Source organism: Sus scrofa, chromosome 3, assembly GCF_054392235.1.
Source record: "Sus scrofa isolate SSC_HxYL_T2T_F1_AM1 chromosome 3, Sscrofa_HxYL_maternal_Yorkshire_Landrace_v2.0, whole genome shotgun sequence".
Classification (NCBI taxonomy): domain Eukaryota; kingdom Metazoa; phylum Chordata; class Mammalia; order Artiodactyla; family Suidae; genus Sus; species Sus scrofa.
This window is the reverse complement of record NC_139385.1, coordinates 45668738-45693510: the sequence shown is the minus strand read 5'-3', so window position 1 is coordinate 45693510 and position 24773 is coordinate 45668738. Positions and strand designations below refer to the sequence as shown.

Sequence of the window (24773 nt, the reverse complement as noted above, 5' to 3'; positions counted from 1 at the left end):
TCATTTGTCCTCCTTTGCCTTCCCCGAGTTTTAAGGGGCAGGTTCACACGCTTGCTCATCAGGGAGGGGAGGGGATGCAAAGGCGAGAGAGCAACAGTCAAGCGGCAATAGGACAGTCAGGGGACACGGTCCTGGTTCCCCCCTCAAGGGATACACATAATGATGTAGGCATCTTATACACCTAAGAGTAAAGTTCCTTTCCTTACGCTTTCTTTAGAAATGAATGCTTTCAAATCGAAGTTTGGGGCCCTTCCTTATGCTTCTCCCACAACTGATTGCACCCTAAGCACAATCACCTGTAAACTAAAGATCAGGCACCCTGAACACAATTGCCTGTAGGTTAAAGATTATTAACACGTGATGTTTTTCAGGACCTTTCCTAGTTTTTTCTAATGTCTGGTCCATATGCCCTTTTTACAAGTACTCTTATTCAAATAAGTACCCCCAAGACTACCACCAGGATGTCGCAGACATTCTCCTGACACCAACTTTGATGACTTAGGATCCCCCGAAAAACGGAAGAATGCATGTCTGCCCAAACCCTTATTTTTATATGAAACCATGTTTTTCTCCTTTTAGGCTATAAAACTCCCTCCAATTCTTCCCCAAAGGAAGGCGCAGTCTTTAAGGCATTAGCCTGCTGTGGCCTCCTTTGCCAGGGAAAGCAATAAAAGCTATTTTTTTTTTCTCTCCTTCACCCAACCTCTGTCTCCACATTTCTCTTTGGCACTGGTGGACGGAGGCCAAGTTTCAGCAACAATCTCAGATGCTGGAACTGGGTGAGCCACCACTTTGTGTAGTTTGGGGTTAGTAAATGCCAACGATCACATTTGAATGGATAAGCAATGGGGTCCTGCTATACAGCACAGGGACTTGCATCCAATCACTTGTGATAGAACATGATGGAAGATAATGAGCAAAAGAATGTATATATGTATATATGGCTGGGTCACTGCTACAGCAGAAATTGACAGAACATTGTAAATCAACTATAATAATAAGGGGAAAAAGTAACATTGGAATAATACTTTTACCCTGCAAGTCTTATTTATTGTTATTATCAGAGTTCCCTTCATGGCTCAGTGGTAACGAACCTGACTAGTATCCATAAGGAAGCGGGTTCAATCCCTGGTTTCACTCCGTGGATTAAGGATCCGATGTTGCCGTGATCTCTGGTGTAGGTTGCAGACATGGCTCGGATCTGGTGTTGCTGTGGCTGTGATGTTGGCCAGCAGCTGTAGCTCAAACTGGACCCCTAGCCTGGGAACCTTCATAAGCTGTGGCTTCGGAGAAAGCAAGAAAAGAAGGAAGGAAGGAGGAAGGAAACGGCCTACTCATGAGAATTCAGTATTTGTTTTAGCCCAAGAGTGTAGACTCTACTTAAATATTGTATTCAGTGAGTTCTCTTGTGGTTCAGAGGGTTCAGGATCTGGTATTGTCAACAACGGTGACTCTGGTTACTGCTGTGGCACCGGTTCAGTCCCTGGCCCAGGTACTTCTGCATGCCACAGGTGCAGCCAAAATAAATAAATACTATATTCAAAAGTTCCTTGAGTTAGTTGATTTCATTTTTTTTTTTGCACCTTTGAGTGTGTTTATGTGATACATTTCAAATGTGCTTTTGTGCATTTGTTTCTGTTAGTATTAAATTCTAGGATTTTTTTCCCTCCCCATCCTTGGAGATTTTATTTTATTTATTTATTTATTTATGTCTTTTTAGGGCCACATCCACAGCATATGGAGGTTCCCAGGCTAGGGGTCCAGTTTGAGCTACAGCTGCTGGCCAACATCATGGCCACAGCAATGCCAGATCCGAGCCGTGTCTGCAACCTACGCCAGAGCTCATGGCAACACCGGCTCCTTAACCCACTGAGCGAGGCCAGGGATTAAACCTGCATCCTCATGAATGCTAGTCGGATTCATTTCCACTGAGCCATGACAGGAACTCCTATTTTATTTTTTTGAAAATGGGAAAAAGTAACACGGTTCCAAAAGGCAGGTTTGTACAAAAAAGGATATGTAGAGCTCTGTCTTCTCCATTCTCTCGGGTCAGTCCCTGCCCGCTGCCTCTGGTCACCCATCAGGCCTCTGCTCTTTCCCTCCTAGATTCCCTTTAGCTTAAGTGAGGAGGGAAATGTGTATATATTTCATCCCCCTTTCGTTCTTAGAAGGAGTGTGCCGTAGATACTCTTTTGCACTTTTTTTCTCTTAGCAGTATATCCAGGAAATCTCCCATTTCAGTTCACAGAAAAGTGTGGGTGGATTTTTTTTTTTTTTACTCTTTGGGCTGCCCTGTGGCATATGGAGTTCCCAGGCCAGGGATCAGATTCAAGACACAGTTGCCACCTAAGCCACAGCTGCGGCAACACTGTGTCCTCAACCCACTGTGCCAGCTGGGATCGAACCTGTGTCCCAGCACTCCCAAGAGGCCACTGATCCTGCTGTGCCACAGCAGGAACTCCTGGGTGGACTTTTATTTAACTGCTCTTTGAAATGTGAGCCTCTAAGCTGCTCATATTTCATAATCATGAACCATGCTGTGATGGGTGACCAAGTTCATGGGTATTTTCACGTCCCTGGGGAATATATCTTCCAGGTAAATTCCTGGAAGTGGGATGGCTAGGGCAAAAGCTACAGACAAATGTGGTTTTGTTAGCAATAACAGATGCCTCCTGGTGCGGGTTACACCAATTTGCATTCCCACTGGTGAACTATAAGAGGGCCTGCTTTGTCACAGCCTCACCAGCAAAGTAGGTCGCTGTGATTTTCAGGTTTTGCTCACCTGAGAGATGAGAATACACCAGTGCAGTTTGTGTACCTGTGTGGTAAAACACACATAACCGAAAATTTACCATTTTGATTATTTTAAGCGTTCAATTCAGTGGCAATAAGTACATTCACAGTGTTGTTCGACCATCACCACTATCCATTTCTGGAAGTTTTTCATCCCCCAAATAGAAACTCTGATCATTAAGCATTAACTCCGTACTTCCCCCTCCCCCCAGCCCCTGGTAAACTCTATTCTGTTTTCTGTCTCCATGAGTTTGCCTATTCTCACATGAGTGGAATCATAAAATATCTGTCCTTTCACACCTGGCTTATTAGCATATGTTTTTAAGGTTTATGTTGCAACATGTATCAGAATTTCATTCTTGTTAACGGCTGAATAATATTCCATTGACTATACAGACCACTTTTTTTTGCCCATTCATTCATCAGTGGACATTTACATTGTTTCCACATTTTGGCTGTTGTGAATAGTGCTGCTACAAACACTAGTATGCAAGTTTCTGTGTGGACAAATGTTTTTATTTCTAGGCTCCAGAGACGGGCTCCCCTCCAGGATCCCAACCTCCGGGCTTCCCCTCCAGACCTCCAAAAAGACTTTTACATTTTCCTTCGGGAGTTCCCGTCATGGCGCAGTGGTTAACGAATCCGACTAGGAACCATGAGGTTGCGGTTTCGGTCCCTGCCCTTGCTCAGTGGGTTAACGATCCGGCGTTGCCATGAGCTGTGGTGTAGGTGGCAGACTCGGCTCGGATCCCGCGTTGCTGTGGCTCTGGCATAGGCCAGTGGCTACAGCTCTGATTTGACCCCTAGCCTGGGAACCTCCATATGCCGCGAGAGCGGCCCAAAGAAATAGCAAAAAGACAAAACAAACAAACAAACAAAATACATTTTCCTTCGAAGCTTCATTTGCATCCTACAGTGTAGAGGGTGGAATAGTGACCCTCCCAAAAAAACTTCATGTCCATCTGGAACCTTAGAAGGTGACCTTAGCTGGAATAAGGGGCTTTGGGGGTGTAATCCGTTAAGGAGTTCCAGAAGAAATCACCATGAGGAGTTCCCGTCGTGGAGCAGTGGTTAACGAATCCGACTAGGAACCATGAGGTTGCGGGTTCGGTCCCTGCCCTTGCTCAGTGGGTTAACGATCCGGCATTGCCGTGAGCTGTGGTGTAGGTTGCAGATGCGGCTCGGATCCCGCGTTGCTGTGGCTCTGGCATAGGCCGGTGGCTACAGCTCCGATTCAACCCCTAGCCTGGGAACCTCCATATGCCACGGGAGCGGCCCAAGAAATAGCAACAACAACAAAAACAAAAAGACAAAAGACAAAAAGACAAAAAAAAAAAAAAAAGAAAAGAAAAGAAAAGAAATCACCATGAGTTTCCAGTGAGGTTTTTTCTTTTTGGCTTTTTATGGCCACACCCATGGCTTACGGAGGTTCCCAGTCTAGGGGTCGAATCAGAGCTACAGCTGCCAGCCTACACCACAGCCACAGTAATGCCAGATCCAAGCCACGTCTGCAACCTACACCACAGCTCACAGCAACACCAGACCCTTAACCCATGGAGCGAGGTCGGGGATCGAATCCACATCCTCACAGATACTAGTCGGATTCATTTCCACTGGGCCGCAATGCGAACTCCTTGAGTGAGTCTTAAATCCAATGACTAGTGTCCTTAGAGGAAGAGGACACACAGAGACAGTCAGGAGAGAAGGTCGTGGAGGATGGAGACAGAGATGAGAAGGGTGCAGCCACAAACCAAGGACTGCCGGCAGCCACCAGAAGCTGGAAGAGGCAGGAAGCATCCTCCCCTGGAGCCTTGGAGGCTGGGAGGCTCTGGGAAACAGGGGTTTAGCACTTCTGGCCTACAGACCAGGGTGGGGGGCAGATTCCGGTTGCTTTGAGCCATGCTGTTTGTAGCAATTTGTTATAGTGCCCCAGGAAACTCACACACATAAGCCATGTTCATTGTGGAAAACCAGAAAATGCAGATAAGCAGAAAAGGAAAAACGCACCCAGGCAATTCCACCCCCAGAGACGACCCCAGTTAACATTTTAGCGTCTCCCTCATCAGAGTAATATTTCTAAAATGCAACCTTCTGAAATGCGTAAAACTCTCACAAACGCCTGGAGGACAAAATCGAAGTCTCCTTAATAGGGCCTCTCCAAACAGGGCCTTTTTGTAGCCTCTCTTCCTTCCACTGCCGGGGTCGGAGAACACACCTGCCTCTGCTTGACCCCAAGGCAGGCAGGCCTCGCCTCTGCCCCCAAGCCTCGGGTTCCCTGGCCTCCTCAGAGCGCCCCAGAGGAAGCTGTCCTCCTGAACTCAGGCCCCTGGACTAGCCCAGCCTGAAAAGGGGGAGCGGGGGTGCTGACCCCAGGGGCAGGGCTGATCCAGTCCTTCCATGCGCACCTCTTTTTTTTTTTTTTTTTTAATGGCCACACCCACAGCAGGTGGACATTCCCAGAACCAAGGATTGCTGTGACCTAGGCTGCAGCTGCAGCAACGCCACATCCTTTGACCCACTGCTCCCGGCCAGGGCTGGAGCCCATGCCTCCACCGTGACCTGAGCTGCTGCCCTGGGATGTTTCGCCCACTGCACCTCAGGGGGAACTCCCATGCTTCCCTCTTGATTGCTGGAGCCAGGAACCCTCCACCAAAGCAATACGGAGTGTAAACAAACAAACAATAAGAAAGGACCCGTAACGCGCCCCCCCCACCCCCCGCCCTCCTCGCCCGCGGGAATCCAGGTACCGCGGCCGCCTCGGGTCGGCCCCTTCCACTCTCTCCAGGCGCGCGGCCTGGGCATGCAGCTCCTGCGGGGACTGACGATCTGGGAGCTCGGCGCCTCCGCAGCCCTGGTCGCCGCGGCCTCCCGCCCCGCTCCGCCTCCGCGGCCGCCGCCGCCGCCCGTCAGCGCTGCCACCGTGCCGCGCTCCGGAGCCGGTGCGCCTGGGGGCGTGGGCCCCGCTCGGCCTCGGGGAGGGCCTAGCCTCGCCTCCAGACCTCGGAGCGCGACCCCGAGCCTGCCCTGTTCCGGGGCTCCTCTCTGGCTCCGCGCGGGACTCGGCGTGGCGGCCAGGCACCCAGGCACAGGGGGCGCGATCCGTGCCTGCAAGCGAGGCTTTCAGGGAGTGCACGCGCTGCTGCTGCTGCTGCTGCTGCTGCTGCTGCTGCTGCTGCTGCTGCTGCTGCTGCTGCGGCAGGTAACACACCCTCAGTGTCGCTTTTGTTTCCCTGTCTGTCTTGTGACCTTTTAGAAAGTTCACGCCAACGCACACCCACCGACCGTGTTTGCGTGGCCAGCAAAACCTAGAAAACTCCACTTTTATACTTTATGACAATTAAAGACCTGAACCACCACTTTTAAGCTTTCCTGCTAGAATTTTATTCTAGGACTTCTGTCAGCGGGCATCACACCGGCAGTAGGGCCCCGAATTAATTTCTCGTTTAAGTCAGCATTTCCTGTGAACTGAACTTTGTGGGCAGAGAGGGAGGCTTAGAGGTTGGACGTTTGGTTGAAGGGACCAACAAACCGGTTAGAGGAAAGGTGCTCTTGCGGGAGATTTGTGTAGTATCAACGCCTGAAAAGATATAAAAGGCATAAAAATGTTATAGGATAGTTTACAAAAGTTAAGGGAATGGCAAAATGAAGATCTTGTAGGTGGATGCTGAGGGCAGGAGTTTGGAGCCGCATTTCCCAGAGGGAGCCCCTAGAGGGTTGTCAGTGTCAACGAGAAAGTTTTCACATCCCCTTGGCTTTAGTGCTTTTAGTGTGTGGCCTTTGCAAATGTTAGAATGCTGATCATGTCCCTTTAAGATGTTTGTGGGAGTTCCCGTCATGGCGCAGTGGCTAACGAATCCCACTAGGAACCATGAGGTTGCGGGTTCGATCCCTGGCTATACTCAGTGGGTTAAGGATCCTGCATTGTTGTGGCTCTGGCGTAGGCCGGTGGCTACAACTCGGATTAGACCCCTAGCCTGGGAAACTCCATATGCCACGGGAGTAGCTCCAGAAAAGGCAAAAAGACAACAATAAAATAAAAAATAAAAGAGAGACTTTTGGAAGGAGTTCCCATCCTGATGCAGAGGAAACGAATCTGACTAGGAACCATGAGGTTTTGGGTTCCATCCCTGGCCTCGCTCCATGGGTTAAGGTTCCGGCATTGCCATGAGCTGTGGTGCAGGTTGCAGACGTGGCTCGGATCTGTCCTGGCTGTGGCTATGGTGTAGGCCGGCAGCTATAGCTCACATTGGACCTCTAGCCTGGGAACCTCCATATGCTGCGAGTGTGGCCCTAAAAAAGAGAGAGAGAGAGAGACTCTTGGAATTCCCTGGTGGCTCAGTGGCTTATGGATTGGGCATTGTCACTGCTGTGGTTGGGGTTCAATCCCTGGCCCCGGAACTACCGCATGTCGGGGTACAGCAGAAAAAAAGAAAAGTAGGACTCTTTATTCCTGGTTCTCAAGGCGCACGTGTCAGGCGGACCTCAACCTCTGCAAAGGAAGGTAGGTATTTGCCGAGATGGGGGTGGAGTGGCAGATGGGAAGATGAGTGGCATTTCGTATGTGCCTCCCCCTGCAGGAGGCCTCAGGCTCCCCCCCCCCCCCCCCCCCCCGCTAGCCATCCCCAGGATACTCCCTGGTCAATGCTCTCCCAGGCCCCAGAGTCACCTCCTTCTGGAAGTCTCCCAGGACTGAAGGCTCCCAGTTGTGAGCTCCCGGGAGCATCCCACCAAAAGTGTTGGCCCCAGGGATTCTAATGAGTGTGCGCTGGGGCTGCAGGCTGAGTGGGAAGATTGGGCATAGGGGCTGGACTGGAAGTTGTGTTTACACAGGCGCTCAGCGGCCTCTCCAAAAGGCCCAGCATTGTGGAGTCTGGCCCCATTCCCCACAGCCAGTGGCCCTGCCTCTCTGGGTTCCCCACCAGCCGCTGGCTCCTTCGCTCTCTCCCTCAGCTCAGCCGCACACGGGAGTCCTCAGTTGGCTCGAAAGTGGGTACCTTTTTTTTTTTTGGTTTTTAGGGCCATTCTGTGGCATATGGAAGTTCCTGGGCTAGGGGTCCAATCAGAACTACAGCTGTCAGCCTACACCACAGCCACAACAACACCAGATCCAAGCCACATCTGTGATCTACACCACCGCTCATGGCAACGCCGGATCCTTAACCCACTGAGCAAGACCGGGGATCAAACCTTTATCCTCATGGATGCTAGTTGCATTCATTAACCACTGAGCCACGAAGGGAACTCCCACAACCAGGTACGTTTTTTTTTCATTTGTTTGTTTTTTGGTCTTTTTAGCTATTTCTTAGGCCACTCCCGCGGCATATGGAAGTTCCCAGGCTAGGGGTCAAATCAGAGCTGTAGCCACTGGCCTATGCCAGAGCCACAGCAACTCGGGATCCGAGCAGCGTCTGCCACCTACACCACAGCTCATGGCAACGCCGGATCGTTAACCCACTGAGCAAGGGCAGGGACCGAAACCGCAACCTCATGGTTCCTAGTCGGATTTGTTAACCCCTGTGCCACGACAGGAACTCCCCACAACCAGGTATGTTTTGATGCTTTCATTTCAGAGCAGGTGAAAAAGAAATAACGTGGAATTACTCCTGATGAGGTCAGAAAAATATCACGTGGTTTCAGTGAAGCAGCTGCATTTCCAGGAAGCCAGCCAGGGCACACAGGAGGGAGGAGCAAGGCAGTAGCACCCCTAAGCTATTTCCTGGTCTGGCCCAGCCCGAGTCTCAGAGCCAGAGAGGAGTGAGCTGGACTCCCTTCAAAGGTGAGGGCACCATGATGGACCCGGGGCCTGGGAGAAAGCCGCTCCACCAAGATGCTGGGGTACAACATGGGCGTCTGTGACTAGGGATGGGCCAGCAGGCTTAGCCTTGGAGAACAAGTGGGGTCTCTGTGGGGATGGAGGGTGGGGGAGTGGGAACAGTGGCGAGCAGGCAACAGGGCTTCACTTTATTTATTTATTTATTTTGTCTTTTTGCTATTTCTTGGGCCACTCCCTCGGCATATGGAGGTTCCCAGGCTAGGGGTCTAATCGGAGCCGTAGCCACCGGCCTACGCCAGAGCCACAGCAACGTGGGATCTGAGCCGCGTCTGCAACCTACACCACAGCTCATGGCAACGCCGGATCGTTAACCCACTGAGCAAGGGCAGGGACCGAACCCGCAACCTCATGGTTCCTAGTCGGATTCGTTAACCACTGTGCCACGACGGGAACTCCCCAGGGCTTCACTTTAGAAGAAGCAACAGCAGGAGTTCCTGTTGTGGTACAGTGGTTAACAAATCCCACTAGGAACCATGAGGTTGTGGGTTCGATCCCTGCCCTTGCTCAGTGGGTTAAGGATCCGGCATTGCGGTGAGCTGTGGTGTAGGTCACAGACATGGCTCGGATCCCGAGTTGCTGTGGCTCTTTTGTAGGCTGGCAGCTACAGTTCCGATTCAACCCCTAGCCTGGGAACCTCCATATGCCGTGGGTATGGCCCTAGAAAAGGAAAAAGACAAAAAAAAAAAAAAAAAGAAAAAAAAAGGGAAGGAGAAACAGCGGACAAGAGTAACAGCCAGGGTCTGCCTTGGGAGGTGGGCCTTTGAACGGGCTGATGTTGGGGGAGGTGTTGGGCAGGGAGTGGAGAGGGAGGGGGAATCTGAGCTGCTCCTTTCTCTGCATCCAGCAATCCTGTGCCAGGATCTCCTACCAGAGGATCGTCGGCCTCAGGTCAGCTCCAGGCTTGTCTCGGTGCAGGTTCCCGGAATGAGAGGGTCCTGCTGGGAGCAGTGAGACAGGGGAGGGGGTGTCCACATCTCAGATGAACCTGCTTGGTGGACCAGAAAGGGGGCTGGTCAGGGGGCTGCTGGTAGGTGTTCCCAGGTGACCCGGAGTGCAGAGGAGGGGGCCCAGTAGCCAAGCTCAGGGCCAGAAGGGGGAGAGGGCAGCTGGGGGAGGCTGAGGAGGATGGGCAGGCGGAGGGGGCGGAGGGGGCGGAGGGGGCAGAGGGGAGGGGCTGGGCTGGGGCAGAGAGTTTCCTGAGGTGGGTCAGGGGACTGGAAACCATGAGGCCTGAGCCCCGGGGGAGTGGTCACCAGGCAAAGGCCCGACAGGCCCTGGAAAGAGGCGAGGACAGGAGCAGGACGGCCACCGGCCAAGTGGGGCGAGGCACAACAGGCCGTCCTTCCTCCTCTGAGCTCCGGCTTCCCACACTGTGAGAGGCCCAAGGCCCCTCGTGGAGCAAAGCTATGGGGGGTGAAGGTGGGAGCTGCCGTGATGGTCCTTGTGCGGCAGGGAAGTTGACTGGGGGGGTGGGAACCCCCGAAGGCAATGGGCCCTGCCTAGAGTCCTGAGATGTGAGCGTCCCCAGGCCTGCAGACCAGGTTCTGGGACCTCCGCAGACGGCACAGAGGCTGGGACCTGACCTTGGCCTCTATGGAGGGGGTCCCGGGGGTCGTGGGTGGAATCAGAGTGTGTGGGAAGGAAGGTGACTGCGCTGTCCCCCCAACCGCCCTGCAGGGGTGAGCTCTGAGACCTTCCTTGAGAAGATGGTGGCAGGAGAGGTGCCCTCAATTGCCATCAGCCTGGTGAGAGACTAGTCCCCCCCCTCGCAATCAGCCAGGGCCAACCAGGCCCAGCCACCAGCTAACAGGATGGCAGCAGGACCCTGCGTGTTTCCATGACAAATAAGGGCTCCATGGGCCTAAGTGGTTGGGGCGGGGGGGGGGGGGGGGGCACTGGTTCCCCTTGACTGAGATTCTGGGACACTGGGGATGGGGCACCCCCAGCTACAGGCCAGGAGCTTCGGGGGACCCTGTGGGACCTCTCACCTCCATCCCTGCTGGGGCTCCAGGCCTGGCTAGAGCTGTGCTTGAGGAGCCAGAGGGACTCCGGCGCCCAGACCCTGGAGCCCACACGTGGCTCACCTGGAAGTGTTGCCAGCAGCCATCCTGCTGTGGGTGCCATCACCTGTCCACTTACTGCCTCCTCAAGGCGCCATCGCCATGACCAGTGGGGAGGCAGGGCTCAGAGCAGCCAAGTCACTGCCACCAGACTGTCACTGCAGATGGTGGAGCAAAGCCACACCTGTCCTGGGGCCCATTCTTTCTACTGAGCTTGGGAGACGGGGCCATCTCGAGTGTCCCTGTCTTTTCTCTGGTGCCTTCCCCCTGGTCAGCCTGGGACCCTGAACCCCACAATCCTCTCACTCTCTCCATCCTGTGGGGCCACTCTGGTCACCCTGCCCCATTTTCCCCCGTATAGAAGGTGGCTTATCCATGTCTAAAAATAGTGGCTACGGGCTCTGCAGTGTGGCCTGCTGCGATAATAGCAGTTGTCGGGATCGCTGGGGTCGCCGGGGTCATCTTATATCAAAAAAAGGTCAGAGCAGAGGTGTGATGGCACCTGAGCTGGTCCCGGGTTGGCGGGGGGTGGGGTGGGGGTGCCTGAGTAAGAGGGAGGCCTGAGCATGGTTTGGAGGGCACAGGTAAGGTTGGGAGAAGGTGGCAGGAGCCCACCCTCAGCCTGGAGGCCTGATGGCCCCAACTAGTGGGCCGCCCTTGTTCCCCCCCATGGTCAGTGCTGGGCCTGCCTGACTCTACCCAATTCTCTTGCAGATGAAAACGCACAATAAAATGGAATAGAAAATCCATTGACAAGAATCATCTCCAAGCCCTGGACAGACAGGAGAGCCAGATGTGGGGACAGATGTGCTGTGAGGACATGTGTGACAATTTGGGTATGACCAAAGTAAAAAAAGTCCTGGAATACACATGTATCGAGTGCTTATTCTGAGCCTGAGTCTTTTCCAGAACTGGGCTCTGAGTCTCGGGTTTCCAGATCCTTCGAGGCCCAGCTGCGACCCTACCAGCCCCCACCTGGCCCGTCCGTGAGACTTGGACCAGCACCTGCGGGAGTCCAGGGGTACTTGCGGCAGCAGCTTTAGAGCAAGAGGAGGGAGGCCAAGGAGAGGGCTGTCAGGGGAGTGGCCATCACGAGAGGACGTTGTCTGCAAACAGGCGGACGAGCAGCCAGAAAATAGGGGCGGCCGGAGGGAGGGGTCCGCGCGGCGGGGGAGGGTCGCGGGGGGCGAGGGCCGGGGGCGCCCTGCGGGAGGGGCGTCAGCTCCGAGGATGCTGGGTCCCTCCGACCGCCACCGGCCAAAGGTCCAGGAACGCAGCCCAGGCCCCGCAGCTCCCCGCTCCGGAGCCACCCCGGTCCCCAGCGCCCAGGGTGGTGGGAGAAGGACAAGTGGCCGTGGCCGTGCTCTGTGAGTGGGGGCTGGACCCACGGGCAAGGGCTGGACAGATGGACTGGGGCAGGACCTGTGGGCGTGGGCGGGACCAAGAGCGGAGGAGGGACCAATGGCGAGGGCTGGACCGAGGGGCGGGGGCGGGGGGCGGTGCCGGGGACCAACGGCGAGGATGCTGCGTGCTCGGGAATGCAGCGCGGAGCGGGGTCAGTGGCTCCGGTGAGCGTAAAGGCAGTTGTTCCCTCGGCTCCCTCGGGAGATCGACGGGGACGAAGCAGGCCTTTGAACAACTCTTCCAGCTTCCTCTGCGGGGAGCCGAGGTCAAGCCCGGGGGAGGTCAGGCGGTATCCGTTGAACCCACCTTGTCCCGGGAGAGCCCCGATCAAAACGCAAAGCTGGGCCAGCGGACAGCGGACCCTCGGCCCCCACCACGCCAAAGCCGAATCCCGGCAAGGTCCCGCCCCCTCGCGGGCCGATTGGTCGGGCCTCCGCTTCGGCTCCACGCCGGGAAGACCCGGAGAAACGGAGTTGGTCCAAGGAATGCCCCCCCAGCCCTGTTGCGCATGCTCGCGCCGTGACCCCAGCTTGAGGTGACGGCCCGAACAGAGGCGGGGGCCCCTGGCACAGAGGCTGAGGGACCTGTCGCCGCTCGGTCTCCGGAAACGGAGGGCCCCGCTGCTGTCGCCGCCCGGCCGGTTCCCGGTGAGGACGCGCCCTGGCGGGTCAGGGAGGGTCTCGGGTCCCTGCCGGCCTCTCCTGGGGGTCCCCAAGGGCTGCTGATGCGGGAGGGGTGTCCCCCGGCTCCGCATCCCAGCGGTCAGGCCGCCTCCTTGTCCTTCACCCGCAGTTCAGCTCCTTTCTCCTCGCTCCTTCTCCCCCCAACTCACCCAGCCCTGGGACTGAGCCCTGACACCCCAAATCAGGGAACCCCGCCTTGGTTTGTCTTGCCTTGACCGTGTCCTCCCCACCCCAGGACCGCCCCCGCCCTGCACCCATCCCAGCCTCGTCCCGTCCCTGTGGCTCTTGAGATCCTGGCACGGATGGCAGTCGGAGGTCTGAGATACTGGGACAGGGAGACTTGGGCGGGAGGTAGATGGTGGGAGAGCAGAGAAGCCGGGAGAAGGGGCCATTGGGGCGCAGCATAGACACGTCTAATGACAAGTTACAATGGGTAAGTAGAAGTAACTGATTCCAAGCCAGGTGATTCGGGGAAAGGAGATGCCATTACATGAAACTCCCTCTCTGGGGATGCTCTTCTCTGCACACGATAGGGCAGCAGTTCATCTGGGTCTTAGTGCTGCTTTGAAAAATCTCCCTGTAGGGATGTGTACCCGCAGACCTATCCGGGCCCAGCAGCCCCCCGCAAGGACCACATGGGACAGTGATAATGGAAGAGGCAGCTGTCGGTATCCCTGGTAACTTTTGAAAATAAGGACTTCACCGTTGCCCGCTTGCTATTGAGAACACCTGCTCCATTCGCTGTCACAACCGTTATCCAGGCGAACCAGTCCAGAGAGGGTTTAGGGTAGCTGGTAGTCGAGGATGCAGGTGTGGGTGGCCATTGATGGTATTTTTCTCCCATGTGTAGGACGGTAAGTCCACTGCCAGGCAGTGATCAAGGGATTGGACCTCATGTCAGCTACCTATGGCTGTCTTAAAGTACCACAAATTCAGTGGATTAAGACAACATGGCTTGGTAGTAATCGGACAGTTCTGAAGGTCAGAGGTCTGATCTGGGCCTCCCTGGGTTGAAATGCAGATGTGGGCAGCGCTGTATTTCTGGGGACTCCAGGGCCCCCTGGCTCGCAGCTCCTCCCTCTTTTTTTGGGCCAGCCATATGGGGTCTCTCCTCTCTCCAACTCTGCTCCCATCATCACACCGCTTTTTCTGACCCTCCTGCCTGCCTCTTCTTCTTTTTAGAACCATTGTGATTCGACCCACCTGGATAATCCAAACTACCCTCCTAGTTTAGTAGCCTTCATGCCATCTGCCACCTGAACGCCCCCTTTACCATGTAAGGTACATATTCACAGGTTCCAGGGATCAGGACCCAGACATCTTGGGGCGGGGGGGGGATCAGTTGGCCTCCCAAGGTGTTCAGAAGCTCCTGGGAATTTTTTTTTTTTTAGGGCCACACCCATGGCATCTGGAGGTTTCCAGGCTAGGGGTCCATTTGGAGCTATAGCTTCTGGTCTACACCACAGCCACAGCCTTGTGGGATCTGAGCTGTGTCTGCGACCTACACCACAGCTCCCGGCGATGCTGGATCCTTAACCCACGGAGTGAGGCCAGGGATCAAACTGGCAACCTCCTGGTTCCTAGTTGGATTCGTTTCCCCTAAGCCACAAGGGGAACTCCTGGCAATTCTTGACATTGTGTGGCTTGGGGTTTGCCCTGAGCCATCTGACACTCCTGGGTCTCCTTTGTGTAGACCAATAAATATCATGGCAGCTGGTTAGGATAAATAGGTGACTGCGACCCACGGCAACACCAAACCACCAGATGGAGGATTTAGGTGGAGGATGAAAAGCGAGAAAAAGAATGTAAACTTTTAAGCGTTTTGGTCTTTTTCATTCATTCCTGCTTCACTTCTAAAAATTCTCTTAATTCACTGCACTTTTATTGAGTAAAAATTTAATTTCCCAAATATATGTTGTCGACTCAAAATAGCTGCCTCTCAATTGTACCAGTCACATGTCAAAAATCAACTGCTAAGGAGTTCCCATGGTGACTCAGGGGTCAATGAACCCGAGTAGTATCCATGAGGATGTGGGTTCCACCTCATGGTTAAGGATCCAGCATTGCCGTGAGCTGTGGTGTAGGTCACAGACGGGGCTCAGATCCCGAGTTGCTGTGGCTGTGGTGTAGGCCAGCGACTACAGCTCAAATTCAACCTCTGGCCTGGGAACCTCCATATGCCATGGGCGCGGCCCTAGAAAGACAAAAACAAACAAAATGCTTATAGTTCCTTCTCTGGTGCAACGGGATTGACGGAGTCTTGGGAGCGCTGGGACGCAGGTTCGATCCCCCACCTGGGCCAGTGTGTTAAGGATCTGGCTTTGCTGCAGCTGTGGCATAGGTCACAACTACAGCTCAGATCTGACCCCTGCCTGGGAACCTTGTCTCGTGGCCGCCAAGAAAGAAAATAAATAAATAAATAAATCGCTGGAAGGTCAGGGGTGAATCCAGAAAAGAGACCGATCCAGCCCGAAGGACTCTCCACCCCTGTTTGTGGAGTGGCTGAAGAACAGTTCACCTATGAAGTAGAAATTAGAAACTTCTTGGGAGTTCCCGTCGTGGCGCACTGGTTAACGAATCCGACTAGGAACCATGAGGTTGCCGGTTCAATCCCTGGCCTCGCTCAGTGGGTTAAGGATCCAGCATTGCCATGATCGATGATGTAGGTCACAGACGCGGCTCAGGTCTGGCATTGCTGTGACTGTGGTGTAGACCAGCGGCTACAGCTCCGATTGGACCCCTAGCCTGGGAACCTCCATATGCCACGGGTGTGGCTCTAAAAGGACAAAAAGACAAAAAAATAAAATAAAAATAAAAAACTAGAAACTTCTCAAGCAGAGAGACCCTGGCATCATCACAACGTATTAGAAGCAAATAGTGTTCTGGTGAAAAAAATGTAGATTCTCGGGTGCCTCTCCAAACCCCCCGAGTAAGAAGTCTGGGGGTGGAGCAGTCCCCGAGTGTGCTTTTTTTTTTTTTTTTTTATAACAGCCGCACCCACAGCACATGGAAGTTCCCAGGCCAGGAACTGAATCCGAGCTGCAGCTGCAGCTGCCGGCCTCCACCACAGCTGCAGCAACGCTGGATCCTTGAATGCATTGTGCTGGCCAGGTATTGAACCCAAGCCTCGGAAGCCACCTGAGCTGCTGCAGTCGGATTCTTAACCCATGGTGCCACAGCAGGACCTCCCAGGACTGTGTTTTTTGCAAGAATTTCAGGTGATTCTTAGGGACCATGAAGCTGGGAAACCACTGGTTATAGACTTAGTTGCCCTTTTCTTTTTCCTTTTTTTAAATTACTCAGTGACTTTTATTACATGTATCGATGTACAAGAGTCGCCCCAACCCAATTTTATAGCATTTCCATCCCAAACCCCCAGCGCAGCTCCCCACCCCCCAAAGCTGTCTCCTTTGGAAATCGTAAGTTTTTTGAAGTCTGTGCATCCATATCTGTTCTGCAAAGAAGTTCATTGTGTCCTGTTTTCAGAGTCCACCTGTCAGTGATAGCGTATGACATTGGTGTCTCACTGTCTGACTGACTTCACTTAGCGTGATAATTTCTGGGTCCATCCGCATTACTGCAAATGCCGTTCTTTCTTTCCTGTTAATGGCTGAGTAATATTCCACTGTGTATATGTACCGCCTCGTCTTGATCCACTCCTCTGTCGATGGGCATGTAGGTTGTTTCCATGTCCCTTTTCTCAACACATCAGTTCTACTGAGATAATTTATGTACCACTCAAGTCACCCTTCACAGCATACAATTCAATGGCATCTAGTAAGTTTGCAAAGCTGTGCAGCCATCACCACGGTCGGTTTTAGAACATTTTTATCCCCCAGAAACCCCACACGAACGAGTCACTCCCCACTCTTCTGGTCCCCAGCCCTCCCACCTCCAGCCCTAGACAACCACGGATCTACATATTTTTCTACTCAATAGATTTTCTATAGATTCCAGCTCATTTTATTTTATGTATCTTTTTTTGCTTTTTAGGCCCGCATGTGTGGCATGTGGAAGTTCCCAGGCTAGGGATCGCATCTGCCAGCCTACACCACAACTATAGCAATGTGGGATCCGAGCCACATCTGGGACTCATACCACAGCTCGAGGCAATGCCAGATCCCTAAGCCACCGAGGAGGCCAGGGATCGAACCTGCATCCTCATGGATGCTAGTCAGGTTGGTTACCACTGAACCACAATGGGAGCTCCTCCAGGTCATTTTGGTGCAAATGGAACTGTAATATGTGGTCTTTCCTGACTGGCTTCTTTCACTTAGTTAATCTTTGCAAGATTCATCCATGCCATAGTATGAATTTTTTAAACTCTCAAATAATCTCATATGAATATACCACATTTTATTTATTCATTTATCTGTGGATGGATATTTGGGCTGTTTTCCATTTTTTCGCATCTATGAATAATACTGCAAAGAATATTCATGTGCAAGCTTTTATGTGACATCAATTTCCATTCCTCTTGGGGACACAGCTAGGAGTGGAATTGCTGGGTCATGTAGTAATTCTGTATTTCACCTTTTAAGGAATCACCAGATTGTTTTCCAAAGTGGCTGCATTATTTACATCCCTCCCAGCAGCGTATGAGGGTTCCAGCTTCTCCTCATCCTCACCAGCATTGTTATTGCCAGGTTTGGGGTTTTTTTAGGGTGTTTTTTGGGTTTTGGTCGTTTGTTTTAGTATGTCCCTCCTAGGCGTGTGAATTACTATGTCACAGTTCTGCATTTCCCTCATGGCTAGTGATGTGATTACTGGCCATTTGCATCTTTTCTTTGAAAAGAGACCTATTCAGATCTTTTGCCCATTTTAAAATTGAGTCGTTTGTCTTCATACTACTGAGTTGTAAGAGTTCTTTGTAAATTCCAGACACAAGTCCCTTATCAGATATGTGATCTGCAAAAATGTTCTCCATTTGATAGGTTGCCTTTCACCTCTCTTTTTTATTTATTTTTATTGTATTTAAAAAAAATTTTTTTGTCTTTTTAGGGCCATACCAGTGGCATATGAAGGTTCCTGGGCCAGGGGTCGAATTGGAGCTGTAGTTGCTGGGCTACACCACAGCTCACGGCAACACCGGATCTTACTCTTAACCCACTGAGTAAGGCCAAGACTCGAACCTGTGTCCTTATGGATATTAGTCAGATTCGTTTCCTCTGAGCCACAACTTGAACTCCACCTTTCAACTCTCTTTTTTTTTTTTTTTTTTTGTCTTTTTTTTTGTTGTTGTTGTTGTTGTTGCTATTTCTTGGGCCGCTCTCTCGGCATATGGAGGTTCCCAGGCTAGGGGTTGAATCGGAGCTGTAGCCACCGGCCTACACCAGAGCCACAGCAACGCAGGATCCGAGCCGCATCTGCAACCTACACCACAGCTCACGGCAACGCCGGATCGTTAACCCACTGAGCAAGGGCAGGGACTGAACCCGCAACCTCATGGTTCCTAGTCGGATTCGTTAACCACTGCGCTACGACGGGAACTCCTCAACTCTCTTGATGGTGTCCTTTGACTCCGAAAAGTCTGACATTTTGATGAATCCAGTTTATGTGTTTCCTCTTTGGTTGCTTGTAGTTTTATTGCATTAAAGAAAGCTTTACCTAATCAAGGGTCAGGAAAATATGCCCTTTTTTTTTTTAAGAGTTTTATCACCAGCTCTAACAACTGAGTCTACAGTCCATTTTTATATTTTTGTATGTGGTGTGAGGAAAGGGCCCAACCACCTGGAGTTTTGTTTTTTGTTTTTTGTTTTTTCTTTATTTTTTTCTTTTTTTGCTTTTTAGGGCCACACCTGAGGCATATGGATGTTCCTAGGCTAGAGGTCCAACTGGAGATACAGCTGCCAGCCTCGCCACAACCACGGCAAGGCCAGATCCCAGCCGCATCTGGGACCTACACCGCAGCTCACAGCAACACCAGATCCTTAACCCACGGAGCGAGGCCAGGGATCGAACCCGCAACCTCATGGTTCCTAGTTGAATTGGCTTCTGCTGAGCCAGGACGGGAACTCCATCACCTGGAGTTTTTCCCCAGACCAGGGACCTGTGGGCTGGGGACCAGGGATGTGCATCAGGGCCAATCAGAGTGTGGGGGGAGGGGCCTGTGGGTGGGGCTTCCCATCATAACCCTTTCCTGCCCAGAGTGGCTCTGCCAGGGGAGGCCCTAGGCATGTCTTTTCTGTGGGACCCCGGGTCCCCCCCAGGTCCCCAGGACCAGAGGTCACCCCTGTGAGGCAGGGCCAGAAAGGACCACATGGGAGGCACAGAGGTTGGCTTGTCCAGGGGCTGGACCAAGCCTGGGAGAGATAAGAAAGCATCAGTTCCAGGGGCGCCTGTGGCCAGGGGACTGGTTGCTAGGAGGCATTTACCTGAGGCCACACCCTCTGGAGGAGGAGGTCATTCTGTCGCAGTTGAGGGGGCTCTGCTTTTATGTCTCGTGGTCAGGGGAGTGAGAAGGGGCGCTTGCAGGGGAAAAGACACCCCAGCCACCCGCTGGGATTGCACCGCAGGCGCCTCTCCCGGATGACAGGGTCTTGAAAATCCACGGGGTGCTGGGCGTGGACACCTCAAGTCACAGGCACTGGAGGGCCTCAAAGAAACCGACCTGAAAGGCAGCTGGGGAAACGCGTCCAGGGGGCAGAGTCTATGGGCGTTGCTGCTGCCCGGGTCCTAGACACATCGGGTGAGGTATCTGCCGAGGCCTCCGTCTCCTTTCTCGGCTAAACTGTAAACGGAAAAAGATCCCGCCACCTGCCCCCCACCCCCAAGAGACAAAACAGCCACCCCACACGGACACCCCCAGGCCGGGGACCAGGCCAGACCTGCCCCTGTCACCCACCCTTTCCGCTTCTGCAGACCTGCAGCCAGGAAGCCCTCAGGGACCACAGCTTCTCTGGACACCCCCACGGCCCTGGCCGCACTGAGCTCAGACACGAGGTCGCTGTCCTCCTGGGGCCCCCTCATCCCTGCACTGGGTGGCCCGTGGCCTCTGGCCTGGGATGGGGGCTGGGTCTAGCTGTGAACCCAGAGGCCTGCCCGAAAACCCCTCAGCCAGGCTCCCCCTCGGGGGTCTGCAGCGTGACAGAGAGTGCCCAGCCCATGCTGCCTGTGACAGTGTCCGGTTGAAGGGCACCAGGCATTCTGGGAGGGTCAGTGACCTGAGCTCACGTCCCCAAAGGGCGTTTCCCCCACTCTCGGTGCTCAGGGAGACTGGTTCCTGCTATCCTGGACAAGGCACACGAGGGGCTGAGCGGGGCCGGCTCTGGATCCCCCCCGCCCCTGCGGCCTCTGTGTTCGCATCTTTAAACTGGGTTGGTCAGAATGAGCTATGTCCCCAACGTGCGGCTGAAGGTTACGTGGGAAACCCTGAGAACAGACCAGCCATGCTCAGCACCTTTGGGCCTGGATTCCTAGTAACGCACAGCCTCCGGCCCCTGGGTCACTGCAACCTCCCCCCAGAGCATTTTATGACAGGGGAAGCAGGTTTGGCTGGACCGAAGGATGCCAGGAGAGTAGAAGCCCTGGCCAGGGCTCTGTGGCTCCATTCAGGTCCCTCCCTGGTGTGTGTGTGTTGCGGGGGGAGCAGCCCCTTGTGCCCCGACCCCCACCCCAGACTCCTCTTCCTGAGGCCAGGCCCGAGGGCACCACCACTGATGGGCCTCTGTCTCTTCCCCTAGGACGGAGCCCTGGACGGCCAGCTTCCTGCCGCGGAGGGGGCACAGAAATCCTTCTGCCCGGGCCTGAGCCTGGCCTGGGCGACAGGCCCTCCATCCCGGAATGCCCCTGCCCGAGCCCAGCGAGCAGGAGGGCGAGAGCGTGAAGGCCGGCCAGGAACCCTGCCCCAAGTCCCCTGAGCCGGGCACAGATGTGGTCCCCGCAGCACCCATGAAGCCCAGGAAGTTCTCCAAACTGGTCCTGCTGACGGCCTCCAAAGACAGTGCCAAAGTGGCTGGGGCCAAGCGCAAAGGCGTGCACTGCATCATGTCCCTGGGGGTGCCCGGCCCTGCCACCCTGGCCAAAGCCCTGCTCAAGACCCACCCCGAGGCTCAGCGGGCCATCGAGGCCACCCCCCAGGAGCCTGAGCAGAAACGCAGCAAGGTGGACACAGGTGAGGCCCGGGTCCTAGCGAGCAGGGCGTGAACAAGACCTTCTCGGGGCCAGAGGTCCCCTGACGCAGGGGCAGCCAGGGCACAGACAGGCTCGGCTGGCTCCGGAGAGTGTGTGCTGTGGACGTTTTGCGTGTGTGCGGGCCTCCGTGCACGTGTGTGCTTGTCTGAGGTTCCGTCTGTCTACGTGTGTGTTTGCCTCGGAGGGTAAGTTCGTGTGGGTTCTCGTGTGCCTGTGTCCTGGCTCTGGTTCTCTCCGTGCTGCTTTTATGTGTTGAGGTGTTATGTTTTCTCATGAGATGGTGTCCTAGAGTGCTCTGGGGCGCCCCAAGGCACCCCTCAGGCTCTGTCACCTGCTGGATGGAGCTGTGCTCAGGGAATCAGGGACCCGGAGCCTGGAGGCCCCTCTGCAGCGAGCCTGGCCCCCCTTGAGCACTTGCTGTCCTGCTCCCGGCACCTCCTACTGTCCACCTGCCTCTGCCCAGGCGCAGAGCATCCTGTCCTCATGCCCTTGAAGAGGCAGGGCTCAGGGGAACCAGGTCACCGCCCTGAGGCTACCAGCTAGGTCACTACAAAGGGGGGGGGCACCCAGGCCAGAGCCCATCACCCACTGAGCTGGGTGGGACAGGCCATCTCTCGGGTCCCTTCCACCCCGAAAGAGACCTCTGCTCGCTTCTCAGGTCTGCCTGGGCTCTGGAATGTGTGGGCCCCACCCCCTCTGGCACCTTTGGGAGAATGAGGACAAAGCCACCCTTCCTCACATGGAAAGATGGGGAGCAGAACAAGGGCCGTGTCCCTGCCCCACGGGCTCCCCTGGGTGGGTGCTCTCATGCTGCCAACGTCCCCTCCACCTGCCACGCCGTCTTAACTTCTGGACCCTGTCCCCGGCCTCCCCGCCCCCTGTCCCATCTGGGCGGGGCAGCGGCAGCAGCAGGAGCAGCGGGGGACAGTGGCTTCCTGATGCTCAGATTTGGCCCAAAGTTTCCTGGAAGGAGCCTCTGCGCCCCTGGGAGTGTGTCTCTGGGGTCTGCAGTTAGTCTTCCAAGCCAGCCAGCAGCTCCCCAGCCTTGGCAGTTGGACCGTGTTCCTTCGATGACAGCCTAACCCACGCCCTTCTCTTCCAGATGGAAAAGAAGACGGAAGCATGGCAGGGGAGCCTGTCCCCAGCTCTTCCTCGGGGGGCCGGGAGGAGTCTGCTGTGGGCCCCTTGATTGTGCCTGCCATGCCGGGGGAGGCCCCGTAGCGCTGACAGCAGAGGGTGTGTCCTTGCCGGGTCACTGGACGGGGCTGCCAATTCCACACGTTCCACTGGGTTTCTGCCTGGGGCCCAACCACTGACTGGTTTTTATGTTCAACACTGTAATTTTTTTCAGATCAAGCATAATTTACTTTTATAAGCAGGACAAAAATTAAAAAGAGAATAAAAGAAGCTGTATACTAGAGCCTATCCTGGATAGGTTTTTTTGGGGGGGTTTTTTTTTTCTGTTTTATTTTAATGGCCACTCATGCATCCTATGGAACTTCCCAGGCTAAGGGTCAAATCAGAGCTGCAGCCACCAGCTTACACCACAGCCACAGCCACGCCAGATCCAAGGCACATCTGTGACCTACGCTGCAGCTTGTGACAATGCCAGATCCTTAACCCACTGAGGTTCAGCCAGAGATTAAACCTGCATCCTCATGGACTAGTCGGGTTCTTAAGCCACTGAGCCACAACGGGAACTCCAGGGACAGGTTTTTTTTAAAAATCCATGATTCTGGGTCCTTTGAGGCCCCAGCTCCAGCCTCAGTACCCCTCGGGCTTCCCCCCCCCCATCAGCCCTGATCTGGCCCTTGCCGGGGTGTCCTGGCCCCGGCCATCTCTCAGACCTGGGAGGGCTCTCCAGGGCCTCCATCTCCCAGGACTTCACATGCCTGGAAAACCAGCTTCTGATTCAGAGGTTAAGCCGGGTCTCTGAGGTCTCCAGGGTCTACTGCCTCTGGTTTCCAGTTGTGAGCCGCTGGGAAGCTGGTTCCCCCCTGCCCCCCACCCTGGCTTTCCCTTCAGGCCTGTTCCTGAGAGGCCTTAGCCTCTTCCTCCCTGCTGGCCCCTCGGAAAGCTCGCCTCGGAGTTCCCATCTTGGCTCAGTGGTTAACAAACCCAGTTAATATCCATGAGGACACGGGTTCGATCCCTGGCCTTGCTCAATGGGTTAAGGACCTGGCATTGCCGTGAGCTGTGGTGTAGGCTGGCAGCTGTAGCTCCGATTCAACCCCTAGCCTGAGAATCTCCATATTCTGAGAGTGTGGCCCTAAAAAGACAAAAAAGAAAAAAAAAAAGAAAAAAGAAAAAAAGAAAGAAATTCTCGTGTTCCCCCTGCCCCCAGAAAAGGCATGGGCCTCAAGTTCTTCAGCCCATGTGATCGTCATTCTTGGAACATTGCCATTGGGCAAAAGGAAGTGGATTATTTTTTATTTATTTGGTTTGTTCATTTGTTTGTTTGGCCATGCCCAGGGCCTGCAGAAATTCCTAGGCCAGGGATTGAACTGGCATCACAGCAGTGACAGTGACAGATCCTTAACCCACGGAGCCATCCGGGAACTCTGGAAGGGTATGAATTTTTAAATGCAACATTTAGAGGACTTATGTTTTTAAACATTTTCCAGGAGTTCCCACTGTGGCACAGTGGGATCAGCGGTGTCTCTGGAGCACGGGTTCAGATACCCAGCCCAGCACAGTGGGTTAAGGATCTGGCATGGATGCAGCTGCAGCTCAGATCTGATGCCTGGCCCTGGAACGCCACATGGCATGGGGCAGCCAAAAAAGAAAAACAAAACAAAACACGTTTTCCAAAGGTAATCAGTGTCCATCAACTCCCTCTTAGGTGATGTGACTAATTTCCTGGTGCAGCTCTCCATGTTTCTGGTTTGTTGTTGTTGCTTTTTGGGGGCTGCACGTGCAACATATGGAGGTTCCCAGGCTAGGGGTTGAATCAGACCTGCAGCTGCCGGCCTACACCACAGCCACAGCAACCCTGAATCCTTAACCCACGGAGCGAGGCCAGGGATGGAACCTGTGACCTCATGGTTCCTAGTTGGATTTCTTTCTGCTGCCCCAGGACGGGAACTCCTGAATTCTACCTTTAAATTAGACCCCGATCTCTGCCATTTTTTTCCTTTCCTGAGGTTCTGAGCCACTTTGTGTGCTAGTTCTGTCAATTGGCACGAATGCCCGAGGGCTCGCTCGGGGTTGACTGTGTGCTGGTGCGGTGCCACCCCGGGAAGCAGGCGTGGAGAAGATGAGGTGAGGAGAGGGTGGACCCCCTCTGGCCTGGGTGGGTCAGAGAGGGTGGACCCCTGCCCACCCGCACACTGGGCAGGGTCACCAGTGAGAGTCCACTCCCCTGCACGTCGGTGTGTCGCCTGTTGGGGGGTCCCCATCGAGGGAGCCTGGTTGGCTTTGTGGCCCATGGAGGCCGCATGGGGGCTCACCTCCCTCTGAGGCCCTGAGGGGCCAGTGCTGCTGGTCATCTGCCTGAAGAGTGGCCAGTCCTGCAGAGCCAGGAGCCTGGGAGCTCGCACACTGGATGGAGAGGGTTTTATGGTTTTCTTACTTTTTAAATGTTGAAACATTTCTTTTAATTTTTCCATCATAGCTGGTTTACAGTGTTGTGACCCAGTTACACGTACATATATACCTTCTTTTTCTCACATGATCAGGCTCCATCATAAGTGACTAGATCTCATCCCCAGTGTATACAGCCGGCTCTCATTGCTCATCCATTCCAAAGGCAATCCTTTGCGTCTATTAACCCCAGATTCCCAGTCCATCCCGCTCCCTCCCCCTCCCCCTAAATTTTGAAACTTTTCAAACTCACCTGGATTCACCCTCCCTCTCCCTCCCCTCTTC

The 24773-nt window shown here is 54.1% G+C and overlaps 2 protein-coding genes across 13 annotated transcripts; both read left to right on the top strand.

Moving 5' to 3' along the window:
- The first annotated feature begins 5536 nt into the window (after positions 1-5536).
- LOC146404590 (uncharacterized) lies at positions 5537-11551 on the top strand. 9 transcript variants are annotated; one of them, XR_014840976.1, is made up of 5 exons: positions 5537-5992; positions 8364-8569; positions 9471-9514; positions 10304-10371; positions 11401-11551. XR_014840976.1 is itself a non-coding variant. In XM_085017833.1 (5 exons), the coding sequence occupies exons 1-5, from the start codon at positions 8621-8623 to the stop codon at positions 11425-11427; spliced, it is 264 nt and encodes an 87-aa protein (XP_084873959.1). In that variant the 5' UTR covers positions 8533-8620; the 3' UTR covers positions 11428-11551. The 9 variants fall into 9 exon arrangements, 2 of the variants coding, with proteins under 2 accessions (XP_084873958.1, XP_084873959.1); XR_014840974.1 differs by lacking the exon at positions 8364-8569 and adding an exon at positions 11048-11164 and having other exon boundaries at positions 5547-5992; XR_014840977.1 differs by lacking the exon at positions 5537-5992 and adding an exon at positions 11048-11164 and having other exon boundaries at positions 8456-8569.
- Positions 11552-12197: 646 nt separating this feature from the next.
- FLYWCH2 (FLYWCH family member 2) lies at positions 12198-22330 on the top strand. 4 transcript variants are annotated; one of them, XM_021085764.2, is made up of 5 exons: positions 13956-14054; positions 15765-15991; positions 17315-17419; positions 20456-20886; positions 22009-22326. In XM_021085764.2, exons 4-5 carry the CDS (start codon positions 20556-20558, stop codon positions 22125-22127), a joined length of 450 nt encoding a protein of 149 aa, XP_020941423.1. In that variant the 5' UTR covers positions 13956-14054; positions 15765-15991; positions 17315-17419; positions 20456-20555; the 3' UTR covers positions 22128-22326. The 4 variants fall into 4 exon arrangements, with proteins under 4 accessions (XP_020941422.1, NP_001230327.1, XP_020941423.1 ...); XM_021085763.2 differs by lacking the exons at positions 13956-14054; positions 15765-15991; positions 17315-17419 and adding an exon at positions 12198-12254; NM_001243398.1 differs by lacking the exons at positions 13956-14054; positions 15765-15991; positions 17315-17419 and adding an exon at positions 12628-12737 and having other exon boundaries at positions 22009-22330.
- Positions 22331-24773: the final 2443 nt, after the last annotated feature.